Genomic DNA, 20,477 nt, shown 5'->3' on the forward strand with positions numbered 1-20,477 from the left:
AAACTTGCAATGAATGTTCAGTAAAGTTTAATATTTAGTTTTCCTAAGTAAATAAATTTCAAAAGCTTCTTGGGTACTAAGGATTTGAAGAGCATTAACAACATTTGGTAATTAAAACCAGGGTAGGACTTGTGCAGTAAATGGTAGGGCCCTGGAGAGTGTTGTAGAACAGACGGACCTTAAGGGTGTAGCTATATAGTTCCCTGAAAGTGGTGACATGGGTAGATAGGGTGACAAAGAAGGCATTTGGCATGCTTGCCTTCATTGGTCAGGGCATTGACTACAGGAGTTGATTCATCATGTTGCAATTGTATCGGTAAGTGAGACCACACTTGAGTATTGTGTGCAGTTTTGGTCACCCAGCTACAGAAATGATGTCATTGAGCTGGAAAGGGTGCAGAAAAGATTCACAAGGATGTTGTCAGGGTTTGAGTTATACAGAAAGACTGGTTAGGCTGTAAATAGTTTTCCTAGAGTGAAGCAGGCTGAGGGGTGCCCTCAGAAGTGTATAATAAAAAGGAGCATAGACAAGGTGGATGGTCACAGACTTTCTCCTCCCCCCCCCCCCCCCCCCCCCACCTCCCCCAGAGTAGGGGTTCTAAAACTAGAGGACATAGATTTAAGGTGAGAGAGAAAAGATTTAAAAGGGGACCCGAGGGGAATCTTTTTCCACACAGAGGGTGGTGGTATATGGATTGAGATGCTGGAGAAAGTGATAGAGGCAGGTACAATTACAATGTTTAAAGGACATTTAGACAAGTACATTGGATAGAAAAGGTTTAGAGGGATATGGGCCAAATGCAGGGAAATGGGACTAATTCAGGTAGGCATCTTGGTCAGTATGGACAAGTTGAACCAAAGGGCCTGTTTCCATGCTGCATAACTCTAACAATGCTGTTAATAGATGCAGAGTCTAAGCATTCAAGTTGGAGATGCATGCTACTCATAGAACAGCCAGACAGAGTTCAATGTAGAGACGGCCATAAGACAAAGAAAGAGTGTTTAGCACATTTAGAAACCTGGCGCAAAATAATGCTTCAAAAAATCAAATTTAATTGTTTTATCAAAATCCCTACACATTCAGATGTATAGTGCCAATGCTCTCCTCTGTCTTTACTGATAACAGAAGCATACCAGTGAATGAAAAATTGGATTTTACTCCCAGTTCTGCCACTTCTCTATAGGATAGCTAAAAGATACCCTTCTCCCCCATTGTAGTGCCTGAACACTACACCACTCCTGTGACTCGGGGCACTGGGGAACATCATTCCCTGAATTTAAAATGTCATTTTGGTAAATCTTTTGCATTCTCTCATATCCTGACCCCACTGTAAAATTATACGTTACGTTATAGCTTGAGGATAGGCTATTTTTTTCACCTGCTAAATTTATCCTTAAGAGGGTCTATAGCTGAAAATTCTTTATGACCCAAATAAATAGTGCAGTTGGAGTACTTTAAAATTATGTTGTATAGATGAATAATGATGGGCTTATTATTTTATGGTCTTGGATGAAATCTCCAAGTATAAATGAATTTTAAAGTTGCAAGAGTGTTTATCATAAAGGTGAGGTTGTCAGATTTCTGAAAGTTACAATACTTATTGGTCAGATATTTATTGTTGTGGTTTAAATTACTTCACAAATTAAATAGTAACTGTATATAAATTCATGATCCAGATTACACCCAACTGATGCATTCTGCAATGGAAAGAGATCCTTTGGCCTGCTGAGTCCCCACAGACCATCAAACATCCATTTGCAGTAATCCCATTTTATTCTCGATAGATTCTACCACTCACCTACATGCTAGGGGCAACTTGGTGGCCATGTAACTAACCTACCAACCTGCACATTTTCAGGATTGAACCCGGGTCTCTGAGGCTCTACTAGCTATGCCACTGGGCCACCCTTATACTTGGGTCATAAAGGTCGGGATGATCTGATTTAAAGAAAATTACATTTTTCTTTAACAATTTTTCTTGAAAGCTGTTTGGGTACAAATTGTTCTTGCATCAAGGTATTATGATATGTTACCATTGCTAAGAAAGGTTTTTTAATTTCTTCCATAGATAACACCAACCATCGAAGATCCGAGAGCTTTCTTAGAAATTGAAGCTATATTGAAACAGAAGAAAATTGTATCTTAACTTTGAGTGCGATATATAGAAACATAGAAAACCTACAGCACAATACAGGCCCTTTCGCCCACAAAGCTGTGCCTAACATGTCCCTACCTTAGAAATTACTAGGCTTACTCGTAGCCCTCTATTTTTCTAAGCTCCATGTACCTATCCAAAAGACTATCGTTTCTGCCTCCACCACCGCTGCCAGCAGCCCATTCCACGCACTCACCACTCTGACTAAAAAACTTACCCCTGACATCTCCTCTGTACCTACTCCCAAGCACCTTAAACCTGTGTCTTCTTGCGGCAACCATAGCCCTGGGAAAAAGTCTCTGACTATCCACACGATCAATGCCTCTTATCATCTTATACGCCTCTATCAGGTCACCTCTCATCCTCTGTCAATCCAAGGAGAAAAGGTTGAGTTCACACAACCTGTTTTCATAAGGCATGTTCCCCAATCCAGGCAACATCTTTGTAAATCTCTTCTGCACCCTTTCCATGGCTTCCACATCCTTCCTGTAGTAAGGTGACCAGAACTGAGCACAGTACTCCAAGTGGGGTCTGACCAGGGACCTATACAGCTGCAACATTACCTCTTGGCTCCTAAATTCAATTCTACATTGATGAAGGACAATACACCGTATGCCTTCTTAACCACAGGGTCAGCCTGTGCAGCTGCTTTGAGCGTCCGATGGACTCGGACCTCAAGATCCCTCTGATCCTCCACGCTGCCAAGAATCTTACCATTAATACTATATTCTGCCATCATATTTGACCTACCAAAATTAACCACTTCACACTTATCTGGGTTGAACTCCATCTGCCATGATGAACTAGTATTACTTTTTTTTAAACTCCTTTATCCATATTACATTCAATGATTTGCTGCATATGGGAAATCATTTTAAACAACATAGCTCACGTGGTATAAACTTTAATTGTTGTAATAGTGCTGAACTGTAAAGCTTAAATACAGTATATTTTATCTGAAATATAAATTACACTTAGTTTTCCTCATTGTCTGTATTTATAAAAAAATAACCATGGCTCCTGGATGAAGAATTAATGTCATACCATTTTAGTAATAAAATTCTTTAAAAGATTGTGGAACCAAATTTGAGTTCCAGACAAAATGTATAAATGAAACTAATGTTTAAAATATGACTATGGTACAAAGATAATCCCTAATTTTGATTTTCATTAACTTTGTTAGGACTTTGCGCTAGTTTAACACAACTACAGTCAAGGAGTCGCAGAGCACAAAAAGATCCTTTGGCCCACTTGTGTGCAAGCTAACAATCAAGTACCCCTCTATACTAATCCCATTTACTAACACTTGACCTGAGGCTTCTCTGCCTTGGCAATTCATGTGCTTATCTATATCTTCTTAAATGCTGTGGGACTCACCTGCAGTGTATTCCAGATTCCAATCATTCTCTCTGTGAAAAATTCTTCCTCAGATCTCTTCTAAACCAATGCCCTCTAGTTTTAGATACCTCTACTATGGAGACATTTCCTCTAAGCTGCTCAAAATTTTATATAACACTATCAATTTCCTCCTTCAGCCTCCTGTTCTCCAAGGGAAAGTCGATCCAGTCTCTCTTCATAACTGAAATGCTCCTTCCCTAGCAAAATTCTGGTGAACCTCTTCTGTACCCTCTCCAGTGCAATCACTTCCTAACTATAATGTGGCAACCAGAACCATGCTCTATCAATGGCCTAATCAATGTTTTATAAAGTTGTACCACAACCTCCCTGCTCTTGTATTTTTTTCCCTCAGCTAATGAAAGCAAACATCTGATATGCTGCCTTCACCATTTTATCAATCTGTGCTACCACCTTCAGGTATTCTTGGAGGTTCCTCAAAGGGCCCTGCCAGTCATTGCCAGTCAATCCTCCCAAAGTGCATCATTTCACATTTATCAGGATTAAATTCCATTTGACCTTGACTGCCTATCTTACCAAATGAATAATATCAAAGGTTTAAAAATCTGTCAGGACAGATCTGTCAGGATTTATTTATGCCCAGTAAGACATTTATACAAGCTTTTTAAAGATAAAATGTTCTAGAATTTCACTGTTCCTCCCTCAACTCTCCAACTACCTTGTTGTCCTCAGTGAACATGGATGAGAAACATTCATCAAAGACTTCATAGAGTACTACAGCACAGAAACAGGCCCTTAGGCTCTTGTAGGCCATGCCGACCTGATCTTCTGCCGAGTCCCATCTACCTGCACCTGGATCATATTCCTCCAAACCCTTGCCATCCATGTACCTATCCAAACCTCTCCAACATTACAATTGAACACATATGTACCACCCTCTGAGTGAAGAAGCTCCCCCTCAGATTCTCCTTATATATTTCACCTTTCACCCTAAACCTATGTCCTCTAGACTCACCCAACAGGGGGAAAAGCCTGTATGTTTTCACCCTATATGTACTCCTCAAAATTTTGTATTTCTCTTTCAGATCTCCCCTCATTTTGCTGTGGTCCAGGGAATGAAGTACTAACCTATTTCAACCCTTCCTTATAACTCAGGCTCTCAAGTCCCAGCAATATCTTTGTAAATTTTCTCTGCACCCTTTCAAGCTTACTGATATCTTTCCTGTATGTAGGTGACCAGAACTGCACACAATACTCCAAATCTGCCCTCACCAATGTCTTGTAGAACTTCAACATAACATCCCAACTCCTGTACTCAATACCCTGATTTATGAAGACCAAAATGCCAAAAGCTTCCTTACTACCCTATCTACCTATGACAGCACTTTCAAGAAACTATAGATCTGTATTTCCTGGTCCCTTTGCTCTACCGCACACCTCAGAGCCCTACCATTCACTGTACAAGTCTTACCCTGGTTTGTCCTCCCAAAGTGCAACACCTCACAGTTATCTGCGTTAAATTCCATCTGCCCATTTTCCTATGCAATTCATGTACAGGTTGTTATTTTGGTCTGTAACAGGCCCTACTCTTGTCCCAAGTACTCTCTTGCTATAAATATATTTATAAAATGGGGTTTACCTTAATCTTACTTGTCAGTGATGCATCATGCTTCCACTTTCCCCTCCTGATTTCTTTAAAGTACCCTCAACTTTCTGTAGTCCTAAAGGGTCTCTCTTCATTTTCAGTTCTCTATACTTCCCATGTTTCTTTCCCTTTATCCAGCCCTCTATCCCTTGACATCCAGGGTTCCTTGGACTTGCTATCCTTATCTTCGCCCTTATGAGAACACACTGGCCCTAAGCTTGCACTATTTCACTTATGAATGTCTCCCACTTAGAGTATAGACCTCCCTGCAAACAGCTGCTCCCAGTTTACTTTTGCCATGTCTTGTCTTATGATACTGAAATCAGTCTTCTCCCAATTTCTTATTTCTGGCCTTAATTTCTGGGCAATCCTTATCCCTTTCCATAACTGCATTGAAATTTATGATCACTAACTCCAAAATTCTTTCCCATTGGCACCTCAAGCACTTGCCTAGCTACATTCCCAGAGATTAGGTCCAGTACTGCCCCATCTATATACAATCTCAAAATACTCTCCTGGATACAATAAAATGGTCCCAGTTACTACTGGGGAAGTTGAAATCCCCCACTACTACTATAAGCCCTATTACTCTTATATCTCTATAATTTGTCTGCATCCTGCTCTCCTATCTCCTGCTGACTGTTAGGAGGCCAGTAGTATACCCCTAACAAAGTGACCACCCCCCTTTTGTTTCTATGGCCTCAACTGAAGAGCCTTCTATGATGTTCTCCCTTATTCTCAAAGGAACTGAATCCTTAATCGATATCGCAATGCCATCACCTCTTTTGCAATTCCTTTTTCATACTTGAAGATTCTATACTCTGGAATATTAAGTTACCAATCCTGTCAACTAACAGTATCATATTCCCATGTGTTGATCAACACTAAGTTCATGTACCTTACTAGTCAGACTCTGTATTAAAACAGATGCAATTTACTTACATTACTCCCATATGCTTTATGCCCAGGACTGCTCTGCCCACTGAACTGACTTAGTTTTGGCCATATCTCCCCCTCCACCCCTAGCTGTACATCTACTCTGTGTGTCTGATTCCCTTGCCATATTTATAAAGCCTTCCCAATAGTACCAGCAAAATCACCACAAGGGCATTAGACCTGTTCAGTTCAGGTGTAACCCATCCAGCTTGCACAGGTTTCAACTTCCTTAGAAATTGTCCCAGTGATTAAAAGCCCTCCCTCTAGTCACATGTTCATCTGATCTATTCTCCTATTCTTAAACTCACTAGCATCTGGCCCTGGAAGAAATCTGGAGATTACAACCTTGAGGCTCTGCTCTTTAATCTGTGACCTAGCTCCCTAAATGCTTTTTGCAGGACTTCATCCCTCTTAGACTATGACTGCTGTTTACCCTTTCCCTTCTAAAATGCATTGCAACTATTCCTTGACCTTGGAATAAGGGAGGCAACTGGATTCAGGTAGATAGCTACAGAAGCACCTGTCTACTCCCCTCACCATCGATTCTCCTGCCACTATTATCGTTGGACTCTTGCTCCTTCCCCCTTTTGCAGCTGAGCCACCCGCAGTGCCATGATTTTGGCTCTGGATGGACTCTTCAAAGATACATTCAACTCCACCATCAACACAGAGAAAGTTTTGTAGCAAAACTGCTCTGAGATTTCTCTCACATTCAGTCTACCTCCCTTCTTCTGCTGAGTGGTCACCCAGTCCTCCTTTGTCTGCCTTTCCTTTAGTTCTACAGTAACCATCTCCAAAATTTGTATGCTCCAAGTTTTCAGCCTCCAGTCAGCATTCAAGCTCCAAAACCCAGCAATCGAGTGGGTCAAATCTGAGGCACCTCCTGCAGATGCAGTCATCCAGGCCACAAGGAGCATCTCCAAATTCAACATGCTGCAAGCAGTGCAACATACAGGACTGAGCTTAGTTGCCATATTTTTAATTTAGAAAGGACGATGTAAAATACAACCAAAATTCTGTTCCCACACTTTATTTCAATTATTAAAAAATGAAAATATTCATCAACTACCTACCTGACCAGCATCAATTTCACAGTGTCTAACCACAAATCAGCATTAAGAGGATCCCAAACATTTCTCACAAAAGCCTGCACTCTGAGATCTGCTGCATAAAACTACACAGTGATTTCACTACCTCCCTTCTTATATGCTCTAACAGTTCTAGTTGAAGTGTATAAAAAAACTCCTGTCTAGTCAGCTGAAATTTATTGACCTCAATAGAAAAGGTAACAATTACTGTTACAAAGATAATTGTATTCAAGTTGCTTTGTTTGAAACTGCTGGTTTCAACTAAAAACCAGCCTGCAACAATTTAACTGTAAAAGTTACTAACTTTAAAAATATACACTCATCCTCACCCACCAAATCCCACACACTAAGACAGCTGCTCGCCGAGATCTGATGTGAAAATTTGTTAGTAGTAAGTGATTCAAGGGGTTCAGGATGAATATGATGCCATTAAGAAGGGCAGCACTACCAAATCTTGAACCCCTGGGATGGCAAGGTACTTGGAGGGTAGGATAAGGGAAAAAAAGAGAAGCTTATGTCAGATGCCTAGAGACCTTAATACACCAGAAAGCCTAGAAAAGGATCAGAAGTGTAGGAGTGAAACTAAAAGATGAATAATGAGAGCAAAGAGAGCTTATGAAAAAAAAATGGGCAAGCAAAATCAAAGAAAATGCAAACATTTTATAAGTATATTAAGAGTAAGAGACTTAATAAAAAAAGTGTAAGGGCTATTATTGACTAAAATTGTAAACTGTGTTGAAGCAGAGAATGCGAATAAGGCTCTCAATGTATATTTGAAATTGTCTTTACAAGAAGGTGCGGTGTTGTAGTTAGGGCAAACACCCATGAAACATTGGATGGGATAGACAAAAGAAGCATGAAGGGTTTTCCAAGGCCAGGTCTGCCTGAAGACCCAATCTAACCTGACTAAATGTTGTGCCTATGTGTCACTCTTATAACATTCTGAGGGAGATTAGCAGGATGGATGCTGAGAGGATGTTTCCCCCAGTAGTGTTCTCCAAAGCTAGGGGGTGTGGTTTCATAAGGGGATCAGCTGTTTAAGATGAAAATGAGGGGTAATTTCTCACAGGGTTGTGAATTTTTGGAATTCTGTATACCAGAGAAGTTATTAAATATATTCAAGGTGAAGATTGCCAGATACTTGAACTATAAGGGACTCAAGGGGAGACAGTGTGGAAGTGGTATTTAGACCAAACTTGAAACGGTCATGATCTGACTAAATGAGGGAGCAGGCTTGAGAGGCCATTTGGCTTACTCCAGCTCATTTTTCTTATGTTCTTTTGTAACATTTATCATCAGGAATATTTAGTTGGTTTATGGCCAACACTGGTAGAACTTAAAGCCATAAACACAGATGAGCTCAGGTCAGTTAGAGAACATTTAATAAATGATGGGGCCCAGGCAAGAGATTGCTAGTGGTGGACTGGTGTGCTTCTGGGCAGATGGTTCAGACATTTTAAGTTTTATAAACAGGAATACAGAGGAAGCATTACCAAGTTTATACACATAATTGATTAAGTAACACCTGGAATATTAAGCTGGATATTCTTCCACTATTCCATGTTCTTGGGTAGAATGCTGGTGATCTACCATAGCATACCCTTTCTCCATTTTGTGGAGAGTTAATGGCTATCGCTACCAATCCAGCATATTCTTAATGTATATTTGTCATTATCTTTATAAGAGGGTGTAGTTAAGGCAAACACCCATGAAACATTGGATGGGACAGGCATAACAAAAGAAGCACGAAGGGTTACCAATATGCTCCAGCTAAATTCCAGGGATGGTACCCAACTTCACAACGAATTTTGCTGATATTCTGATATTCCTGTTTCCAATAATGCCTAAAGAATACTTCATCAACTTAATTTGCAAGAGAAAATAGACAGATTCGCAGCTCAAAAGCTTGGACTTCAACAAGAGCAAAACAAAATTGATGATAATGAATTGGAAGACAAATAATTTCAGCATTCACAAAAAGGATAAACCCAAGATAATTAATATGCTCTACTAATCTACTGCTCATCATTGGCAAAATGATGGGTATTGTTAACTGATCTATTACATGCCATTTACTCACCAATAATCTACTCACAGATGCCCAATTTGCTTTTTCCAGGACCATTCGGCTTTAGACTTCTTTATATATTGAACAGGGAGCTGAGTTCCAGAGGTGAGTTCCAGGGGTGGCATTTGATTGAATGTGGTTTCAAGGAGCCCTGGATAAACTGAAATCTATGGGCATCTAGGAGAAAATATTCCAACAGTTAGAGCCATACCTTGCACAACGTGATCATTGGGGGTCAATCTTTCCAGTCCCAGATATCCCTACAGGAGTTCCTCAGGAAAATGGCCAAGGCCCATTCATCTTCAGTTGCTTCATCACTGACTTCCATCTAGCAAAAGCTCAGAACTGAGGAAATTTGCTGATGATTGCAAAATGCACAATGTTCAATTCCACAGAAAATGAAACAGTTCACACCTGCATGCAGCAGAATTCAGGCAGAGGCTGATAGGTGGCAAGTGATATTCATGCCATGCAAGATGATGACAGTCATCTTTAATCAGATAGACTCTAATCATCTACCTCTGAAATTCAACAATATTACCATCTGTGACTCTCACACCATGAACATTATAGTTGAGCCACTTAATACTAAGGCCACAAGAAATGACTGGCAACTCTGCTTTGACTGACTTACCTCTGGAACACCCAAGGCTTTATAGCATCTACTAGGTAAAAGTCAAGTGTGTGATGGAAGGCTCTCCGCTTACCTGGATGTGAGCAGCTCCAGCAATACTCAAGAAGCTCAGCACCACCCAGAACAAAGCAACCTACCTGATTGGCATGGTATTCACCACCATTAACAACCATTCTCTCTCCCAATGTATAAATGTGGCTGCAGTGTATACTATTGACAAATTGAACTACATTTACTTGTCATACATGGGCAAACCCCCATCTGAGGATTATCCTCCCAAGTCGCATACCATCCTGTCTTGAAAATATATTGCTGTTCCTTAATCAATTCTGGATCTAATTCCTGGAACTTCGTACATAAACATATTGTGGCAGTAACACCACCAGAAGTATTGTAGCAAGTCAAGAAAGTGTTTTACCATCCCTTCTTGCAAGTAGGGGTGGGCAATACATGTGAGCCTTACCAGTAATGTCCACATCCTGTAAAATGAATTTATAAAAATATCAAAAAATCCTTCTGCTCGAGTCCCATTTGTGAATCTGCTGTTAATTGCAGACCTTTGACCTTCAGGTACAGATTCAAATCCAGTTTGGGTTGTAATAATGAAGTATTTTTGATTATAGTAATAGAAATGTTGAATAAAGTAATCTTCAATACTCTTCGTCCACTTGCTGGTGAACTTTGAACAAATCTGCTCACAAAATAGTTCTGTCATTCAGAAAACACAAACATGAATAATGTGGAAAATGTAATTGTGTAGGTAATATGGTATTTGTTGTTATCTAGCTGAGATTAAGATGGTTATAATGATTTTAATATGAATGGATTAGATGGAAAGAAGTGGAAAAATAAGAGTAAATTTCGGTGCAACTCTCCACTTTCCTGAAGAAACTTCAATGGAAATCTTAAACAAATATCTTTAAAGGCATTAAATCCTGTCACTTAAATAAAAATTGAGAGAAATTAAGCAATCCATTTCACAATGGTTCACTAAAGTGACTTTGAAATAGGTCTTATCAGTGGTACTCTTTATTGACAGTGCAAAATAACTGGATCACCATTAGCTTTGACTGAAATCAAGCAGTAAACAAATATGGGACTAAACAGAATGTGTTTGATCATACAAAACAGCAAAAGAAATGCAAAGGGAAATAACTAAAAGACAGTTCATAAAGCTGAGGTCAAAGCAGCTTGAGCTTGCAACCAGAATATTAAAGCTATCACAATTTTCTCCAAATTTCTACAAAGAGTAACAATATGAGGACAAATAATACTGCAGCAGGCAATAAATCTGATCAAATGACTAATATTTTATACATTTTAGTCTGCATAACATTCTGTCTTTCAGTTATTTCTTCTAATAAAGTGAATTTAACAGTATAAAGTCTTTACAAGGCAAGCTTGGCAGAAGCTTGCAGGTAAGCTTGAGTTCAACAAGTGTCAAGTTATAAAGACAAAAGATTTGTCATAAACAAATGGCAACACCAAATATACCAGTTTGCAAAATTTTGGCTCACATCTTTAGATCATAATAGCACAATTCTGACAAAGACTGCAAAGTAAAACTTGGTCCACAAGTCAAATTAATTGTGGGCTGCAGAATAGGTTCCAAGAATAAGGTTCATGTCTTGTAAATTAGCAGTTTAGCAGAGGGATTACAATGCTTTTTTGTCATCTAAATACAGTCTCATCACCTTACAGAGGCCCAGAAGAAAATTGATTCTGCAATGTAAGGTTTTCAGATATTTAACATTTGGATTGTGGCAGGATTCCAGCTTCAACTGCATGTTAGAAAGTTAGGAATATTACTGAAATTACAGTCCAAACTGCATTGTTTTAGTAAATTTTTGTAAAAATGGTTTTCTGTATTAAATATCACAAAGTCTATGGCAGGTGATGAGATACAAACAGCAGAATTATTTGACAATGAGTGTGTTCTGATTAAAACCACATGTAAATTCTGTGCAGTACTTTTGTTTTTTTTTATAAAATATTTATATACATTTACATACAACATACATATATATAAAGAAATCCATACACACTACATATGTTCAGCCAATATTATACAAGACATTTTTGTAAACTGTGAGTCAAGAACAAATGACATGATACAATGATGCTAAAACATGTCCATCCTTACACTGAGATCTGAAAAGAGTGAGTGCAGTACTTTTCCGTCAAACATTTACTGAACAGTATCAACTCAGTTGATAGTGAAATATAATAAATTGACATTTATAAATTATAACTGTCCTTAAGCTAATTTCTTTACAAAAACATTGTTGCACTTTGAGAATGTACTTTTAGCAATATCCAATTCATTTAACTGGCAAATTGCTGTTGGTATTGTCAGTCTTCAAAGCCAATGGAAGTTTTTGCATACAGGTATTGGCCAAATGCTGAAAGACAGAAAGTTGATTGTTACATTATAAAACATTTTGAAGCATAATAAAACATATTGAAGAGCTGTCAAGAACCTCATTAGCTTTGGTTTTGGAGTGTTAAGACATTGTTACAATTCATCACAGTCTCATTACTTTATGAAAACCTAGAATAACATTTATTTCGTAACACAAGGTTTACATCGTTTAACATCTGGATAGTGGCAAGATTTCAGCTTCAACTGCATGTTAGAAGGTTATGATAATATCAAGACTGCAATCCAAACTAAAAACTGTGCTTTAGTTTGGAATCATAGTGCAACAGTGCAAGCACAGTTTTCTGGCAATGTTTCCATATAAAGATACTTCCTATTTAAATTTCATCATTTAACTGCACAGCTAGCACGTAAAGTCTCCAACTCTCAGAAGGACTCTGTCCTTATAGAAAACCCACTGTTGCAATGGATTTAATTGTTTCCATAGAAGGCATTGAGGTAAAAGAGGGCAAGGGACATCCCTGCTTTACACAATATAAGCAGGAGATCTTGGTGGATGAAATCAATGCCAGGATGGAGAAGTCCAGGAGGTCTTCCTAATTAGGAGAGACTGGCAGCAGGTGGTAGCTGAGCTCTCCTTAAGGAGTGAGACTCTGAGAAATACAGAGCAATTCTACAAGAAGTACCAAAATCTCAGGTACATCACACCAAGAGTTGACACTTCTGACTCCTCCTCAGAAATCTTTTCTTTAGCTACAATAGTTTAGGCACACATCACACATACTGCTCCATGTAGAGTCTGTCAAATGCCCACACATAGATCTGCTAAGGCAAGAATGTCACTGGTGAATAAATAAAAAGAAAGTTTCCTCTGTCTTTCAAGTCAAGACTATGAGGACTCTGAGGTTGGCTCATCAGAAAGGAGAGTCCACTTGACTTAGGACATCAGCAGGTTGGAAACTAGGGTCCATCTAGACACTGGGGCAGTGATGGCTGGTTCCTCACTAGTTCCTCAGAGTAGGGTCCTCAGCCCAACCATCTTCAGTTGCATTTTCAATGACCTACCCTCCATTCCTGAAGTGGGATCCTGAACTGGACAATCTTCAATTCCATTTGCAACTCATCAACAAATGAAGCAGTCCGTGCTTGCATGCAGCAAGATCTAAGCAACATTTAGACAGTGATAAGTGGCAAGTAACATTCATGCTACGGAAATGCCTGGCAATGACCATCTCCAACAAATGAGAATCTAACCACTGATGCTTGACATTTAATGGCATTACATCCCTAAGTTTCCCACTATCAACTTCCTGGGTGTCACAATTTGTCAGAAATTCAACATGATCAGCTACATATATACATAGCTACAAGAGCAGGTCAGAGAATGAGTATCTTGTGGTGAGTGACTCACCTCCTGAAGCCATTTACAAGGTACACGTCAGGAATGTGCTAAAATAACCTCCACTTGCCTGGATGAGAGCAGCTCCAACAAATCTCAAGAAACTCAATACTATCCTGGACAAAGCTACCTGCTTGATGGCATCCCATCAAACCCTAAACATTCATTCCTCCCACTACTCGTGAACAGTGCTCTTAGTGTGTACTAACTACTAAATGCATGCAATTACTTTCCGAGCCTAAGTAAATATAATGAGTTGCACTTTGAATTAGAAATAATGTGAAATAAAATAATTTTGATTTGACATAATCTTGCCTGGAATCCACTTTAGTTAGACTACAATATTAACGTACAGAGTAGTGAAAGATGAACTAATGCTTTGTTCTGTGTATGTTCCATTGTTACATTAATTCCTCATTCAGATGTTCCTCAATAAGTGATTAGAGACTATGAAAAATTCTTACAAATTGATGAGATATAGCAGCTCATGGACTCTCCCTGAGTTATAAATGTCATCATCTAGAAATTATTATTCACCTCTTTTTGGCATATTAAATTTTTTTAGATTAAATTTTTAAATTAAATTTTATTTATAGCGCGGTAACAGGCCCTTCCGGCCCAATGAGTCCGCGCTGCCCATTTTAAACCCAAATTAACCTACCCGTACGTCTTTGGAATGTGGGTGCAGTCACTGTTGTGCTTAGAGATAACACCAAATCATTTCCCCTGTAAACAGGAACTTAACTAAGGAAGATCTCTGCTTCTACAGAAAATCTTCACTGTCATTGCCCAGGGGGCGACAAATCCTTTAACTAAAGGGCTGGGGGTGTGGGGAGTACTCCTTAAACAACCATTTATGACCAATGTTTTATACCTCACAGTTTTTCAATCCTAATAACAAAACCAGACTGTATTAGTTTTTATAACAGGACAAATGAGATTCATGTAAACTGATGGCCATAATTACTCATGCTCTTTCAGTGTGCAAAACTTATAACTTTAAATAATGAATTTCCCAATGAAGCTATGTTGATATTATTGCCATGACGAAGATAAGCAAGGAATTTGATATTTACCACAAGACATTGCTGATTAATTTCTCTCGATGTCAGCAAGAGTAAGTCCGAATGGTTGAGTTGTCTATTCTTTGCATTCCTGTTGAGGCAACTGGAATCACAAGTGATCAATTAATATGCAAGTGGACTTGCAAGTTAAATTGTACATTGTCTGTACTGAAATAGCACACATCTCAAAATTGAACTCGCGCACACAAGATCTTGAAAGTGAGCTGATAATTTACAATGATTAATTTATTTTGTTTGTGATACTTAGTTTTTATTCACCAATATCTGTTTGAGATCAGGAGCAGTTGTTCTAGTAGCTTGACAGACCCATTTTTTTTGTTCACTTCCCTTTCAGCTTTCAAGAGTGTAACGTCAAAGTGAAATTTCGATCATTTCTATCTCGTAACTTTTGCCTTCAGGCTTAGAGATAGATGGATGAGTGATTCACCCCTGGATTTCTCCCCATGGGTAACTGGTTATGATAAGCAGTCTAAAGATGCTCTTTTTCATTATTCATATACTCTCTGCAGCTTACACATGCATAACAGTAAGCCAAAATTGCTCACTCACTGCAGATAACTGTGCACAAAAATGTGCCATCCGGCTAAGTTTTTTTTAGTATGTTTTATACTTACGAAGTTGAAAAGATTTAGATATTAGGCTGTATTAATTGCGCAGGAAGTTTGTTAATAGGAGGAAGCAGGAAAAAACATGTTTCAGCCACTAAATTCTCATACTATGACTTGTTTTGAAATCAACATCTACAATAATCATCAATTTTGAGGTAAATTAAGCAATTCCATTAGGTCGGAGAGCAGTTCAATTTGAATTTGGCAAGGTAGGCTTAGAACATGGACAAATTAATATTACAAACCATCAGAGGATCTTTTTGTGGATGTTGTTGTTAATCTGAAACCTGCAGGAAGTGTTTCAGAAGATCCTGGCATCATGCTGATTCCATGAACTTCACGCGCAGGGAACTGTTTTCTCCAGGAAGGTCCTCGCTGAAAATTTTTCTCATTAGTCTTGTGATAATGTGTGAAGAAAATAGTACAATGTATTTTTAATGGTCTGAAATAAGTTGGTGGGTTGTTTTCCCTTCCCCACCCCACACGAACTTTCATCCATGTAGAATTCCCAGAGCAATTCACAAGAGCATTATCAAACAAAATTTGACACCAGATAGGAAGAAATTAGAACAAATGACTAAAAGTATGGTCAAAGAGATAGGAGTTTAAGGAGCATATTTAAAGGAGTAAGAAGTGGAGAAACAAAGAATTTAAGGGTGAGAACTGCAGAGCTTATGGCCTTGGCCATTACATGGCTGTCAAAGACGGAGCAATTAAAATCAGGATAAAGAAAGGGCACGGACATTCTGAAAGGTTATAGGGTTGGAGATTACAGAAATATGGAGAGGTTACATCATGAAAGGATTTGAAAACATACCTTAAAATTAAGGAAGGCCAGCAGCAAAGGGGTGAATATGACTTGGTGTGATTATGACACAGATAGCAGAGTTTTGGATAATCTCAGATTTATAGGGAGCTGAATGAAGGAAGCTAATCAGGAAGGCATTAAAAAAAATCAGATCTGGAGGCAACAAAGGCATAGATGAAGACTTCAGCGACAAATTAACTGAGTTTGGGCAGAATCCGGAAAAGTCAATCTCACTACTGACACAGATAATTTGCTCCAAAACTCAATGTAAAGTCAGATATGATGAATAGTATGGTTCAGTTTCAGATAGTAGCCAGGGAGAGCAATAGAGTGAGTGGCTGGAGAACAGAATTTGTGATAGAGTCTTATGGTCTTTACAATATTTCTGTGCATCCAATACTTGATGTGAAACAAATAATCTGATCATGTCAAGATTGGGGAAAGATGGTGATAAGGTAAATATCATCCACATCTATATGCAAGCTGAAGTTTTGTTTTCAGGTGATATTATTAAGGGATAGTATGCAGATAAAAAATAGCACATCGAGAAATAAATTCTTGGGGAACTTCAGCAGTAACATTTTGTGTGTAGAATGAGAAGCCAATGCTGGCGATTCTTGACTATGACTGAATAGGGAAGTGGATGTGTGTGGTCCCACCCAGCTAGAAGATGGTGGAGAGGAATGGATAACCATGTCAAATTAACTGTAATTTAATGACCTAGAAATGACTATTATCATGTATCAGTCACGGAAAATTTGATTTTCACATGCATATGGTGAAAAAGACAGCATTATGTAATTGAATTTCCAGGTGTGTAGTATTAGGGTCAATCCACTTTCTTTGGATCATACAACTTTAAATTATTAAAAATGACTTTTAGAAAATATGCAGATTTAGTTTCTAATGTGATTGAGGCAAGTAAGTGAAATCCTTAGCAAACATAAAATAAAACCTTCCAAAACATTGGTTTCTTGTACTGAAAAGTCTGGTTTAAATTTTGGAGCCTCCTTAAAGGAACACAAAGAAAACTGATTAATAGAAAACTGCCAGGGTTGAGTGTTGATACTCCCAAATACAGGAGATCAGGGTGTCTGTAACATGGTTTTTTAAAAATAGTGCAAAAGATCACAGAAACTCAAGTTACGATGAATGCAATTTGCATCTATGGTGTCTCTCTCTCTCTCTCTCTCTCTCTCTCTCTCTCTCTCTAAGGCTCCTTTATCAATGAACCTAAAGGATAGATAGTAGAAAAGATTTATAAAAAATAAATTTTGCAACATTGTGTGGAAAATTACTTACATCATCAAGAGTTCTTTCTGTTCCTAGTGCAAGAAGGTTGTTATACTCCCTTTCAAGAACTTGTCTTGCCTGAATAAAAGGAAAATTTTAGTTAATGGCTTAAAATGCAAATGAGCATGTGCATTTGCAACTAACCATTTCAATATTAACCCACATTCAAGCTTAAAACTGAAGGGTTAAATTTAGAAATAATTTTAAATCAGATGTAAGCAGACAGCAGTTATGGAGTTTTCTTACGTATTTACCATCTGTTCTGGGATAAGTGGATACGACAATATTTAATCCACAGGAAAGCTTATTAAAGATTACTAAGCATCTCTTCAGGGGATCAGAAGAATTCCAGATACATTGTAAAGGCAGAGAGAATGGATAGCTCTAGAGATCACCACCAAGACCTTCTGTATTACCGCATTCAATGACCCCATAATTATTCTCGGTGGGCACATCTCCATCTGCACTACTATATCCCACTTGACCCTCACATATTTAGCACTATTGTAAGCCTCATACCTACATGTCAGTTTACACACACACAGTAATTTTATCCCGACAGCCAAATCACCCAAATTCAAAGCGTGATGTTCACTGACACAGTTTTGTTCTTTGGTGAGAGCGGACAGTTCAAAAGTGAATACAGGAGGAGATAATCATAGGATGGCAGGCTCCTCCATATATCGGAAAACACCATGCAGAAGGAGGACAAGAAGAAAGAGGAGCAAGCAGAAGAGAATCCAGTCAAAAGATGTCGCAAGACAGGGGCCCTCCCCTGATGTGCTGCCAGGGGATGTTTCATAACCCAGTGATTCTCAAGAGGACTTCACTCCATTGGTTCTGTACCCTAGCAGGAAGGCAATAATGGGCTACCTTGACACAACATGGCTTTGGGATTTGTCATTCTAGGTACCATGCTAACATTTCATGGAGCATTATGATGAAGATGACACAATATCCATCAGAATAAGACTTTAGATGATGCAACTGAAGGCAGTACTATTTAACCTCACAAATACATCCCTCTGTGAAAGAGGTACACCATAGCAATAATTCCGATTTGCTCACAACAATCAAAGAAAGAGGTTTTTGAAAAACACCTGTTCTCTTGATTTAAAAACAGAACATTCTGGAAATGTTAACTCTGCTTCTCTTTCAATAGATGGTTCCTGACCTCCTGAGTGTTTCGGCTTTCATTTCAGATTCCCATCATGCGCAGTTTTGATAATTTTCGTTTGCTCTCATGAGATGTTTTCAGTACTATGAAAATTCACAAGTGGAAACATCTGGATGCTAACATTTGCACCACACAGTAATAATCCCTATTTAATATTTGATGACCTCCCATTATTAACATCTTGACTGATGCTCATATCCTGGATCCTGATATGGATGACTTTCTCCCTAAACTCACACACCAACTAGATACTGAGGGAATGGGATTCCTTTCAGTTCAGTTCGGAGAGAGTTGATGTGCAGCATATGATGGAAAGCAATGTCTTTTAACTTGTTCATGGTATGTGGTGATTGCTGGCAAGATTTGTGTTTACTGCCCAATTCTCAATGCAGATTAGAATCACCAGCACTGATGGAGCTAGAATCACACACAGGCCATGCCAGGTTAAGACCTGGGAAGATTTCCTTCTCCAAAGGAGATTAGAGAACCAGAGAGATTTTTAATGACAATCTGGTAGTTTAATGGTCAATATTATTGATACAATCACATCCAATGCATCCGTGCAGAAACAACTGATTTGCATTTTTCCTTGAACAAAATGAAAAAAATACTGATTGCTTTTGCTAGCCACAGACACCATTTGTTGTACCTTTATCTTGATTATTCTCACTTTTATCTATCAGAACTTCTTTTACAGGTTGCAGTGTTGAATCATATACTGATTCTACGAAATTTTTATTTAGATGCTCTAAATCATTGAACAGTTTAATGGCTCACCTTTTTCACTGCAGAAATATTTTCAATGAGAGAAAAATTGAGTTTGATTAAAATCTACACAAAGAACTGAAAAAACATTAGATTTGAGCTAAGTTTACCTGTGTGTTTTGTGTGGGAATTTGAAGTATTAAAGCTAAACTGCTGTAGTTAAAATTTTCATCCAAGGCAAGGAGTGCTCCATGGACACCACTTTCCATGAGGTTGTTTGCATAATCTCGAAGACCAATTGACAATATCCACCTGATGACGCGATCATTGCTCCATACTATCGTGTCTAGAAATGTGAAGTTGTATTGTGAGCATTTTCAACATTTCAATTAAACTTAATTCTTAACTTAAAGGATACAGACACCATCACTTAAGCGTGTATTATGAAAGCATCTATGTAGTAATTTTCAAATGCTTTAATATTTTTTCAACTTCATAATATACTAACAAATAATGCAAAAATCTTTATCATAAAGTTAACATTTTCAGCTGTGTACTGGCAGAAATTATAATTAAGAATCATAGTTATGTTCTCTAAAACAATCAAATTGCACACAAATACAAATGGGAAATATTGTAGTTGTTATAAATTTGAAATAAAAACAATAATTGCAAGATACTTAATGTTCAGTGATTATAAACCAAGTAGCACACCTCACTTACAGATTACCTATCAAACTCAAAACTCAAGCAAACTTTTTCAAGAGAACAACAGAATTAACAGGCTGAATTTAGCAAGATTAGACCCACTGCCCAGTCTGGCCACCTATAGTTTCCACCCAACTGGAATAGAAGGCATCCAACGAGATCTGGCAAGGCCTCAGTGGCAATTAGGGCCTAGATGAGTACCCTCTGAGACCCCTCTCCTACAACACAACCCTTTGATATAATGCAAGGCTAGGGGCATAGTCTATTTTTTTTAAAAAGGCTAAAGTACACAAAAGCACTAAGATATCTAAAATATTTAAATGAAATAAAATTCATTAAAATAACTTACCCTTTTCTTTTTAATAGAGACATCCACCAATCCGGCCTGCAAGTACACCTCCCCCTCCCCCGACCTTCTTATTCCGGCTTCT

At 38.4% G+C, this 20,477-nt stretch overlaps 2 protein-coding genes across 6 annotated transcripts in view; one reads left to right on the forward strand and one right to left on the reverse strand.

Moving 5' to 3' along the window:
- The window catches only part of acss3 (acyl-CoA synthetase short chain family member 3), a 64,408-nt gene extending 60,457 nt beyond the window's left edge, over positions 1-3,951 (forward strand). For all 5 annotated transcript variants that reach the window (XM_052029822.1, XM_052029823.1, XM_052029826.1 and 2 more), the window contains one exon: positions 2,070-3,951. In XM_052029822.1, the coding sequence (XP_051885782.1) occupies positions 2,070-2,147 (78 nt within the window). In that variant the 3' untranslated portion in view covers positions 2,148-3,951. The remainder of the gene's footprint in view (positions 1-2,069) is intronic.
- A 6,806-nt stretch (positions 3,952-10,757) lies between these two features.
- Positions 10,758-20,477, reverse strand: part of ppfia2 (PTPRF interacting protein alpha 2) — a 263,924-nt gene continuing 254,204 nt past the window's right edge. Inside the window, exons 26-30 of the mRNA XM_052029827.1 lie at positions 19,509-19,684; positions 17,466-17,534; positions 15,601-15,751; positions 14,739-14,829; positions 10,758-12,285 (exon numbers count right to left, since the gene is read on the reverse strand). Coding sequence (XP_051885787.1) covers positions 14,771-14,829; positions 15,601-15,751; positions 17,466-17,534; positions 19,509-19,684 — 455 coding nt within the window. The 3' untranslated portion in view covers positions 10,758-12,285; positions 14,739-14,770. The remainder of the gene's footprint in view (positions 12,286-14,738; positions 14,830-15,600; positions 15,752-17,465; positions 17,535-19,508; positions 19,685-20,477) is intronic.

This window comes from Pristis pectinata, chromosome 15 (genome assembly GCF_009764475.1).
Source record: "Pristis pectinata isolate sPriPec2 chromosome 15, sPriPec2.1.pri, whole genome shotgun sequence".
In the NCBI taxonomy this organism is placed as follows: domain Eukaryota; kingdom Metazoa; phylum Chordata; class Chondrichthyes; order Rhinopristiformes; family Pristidae; genus Pristis; species Pristis pectinata.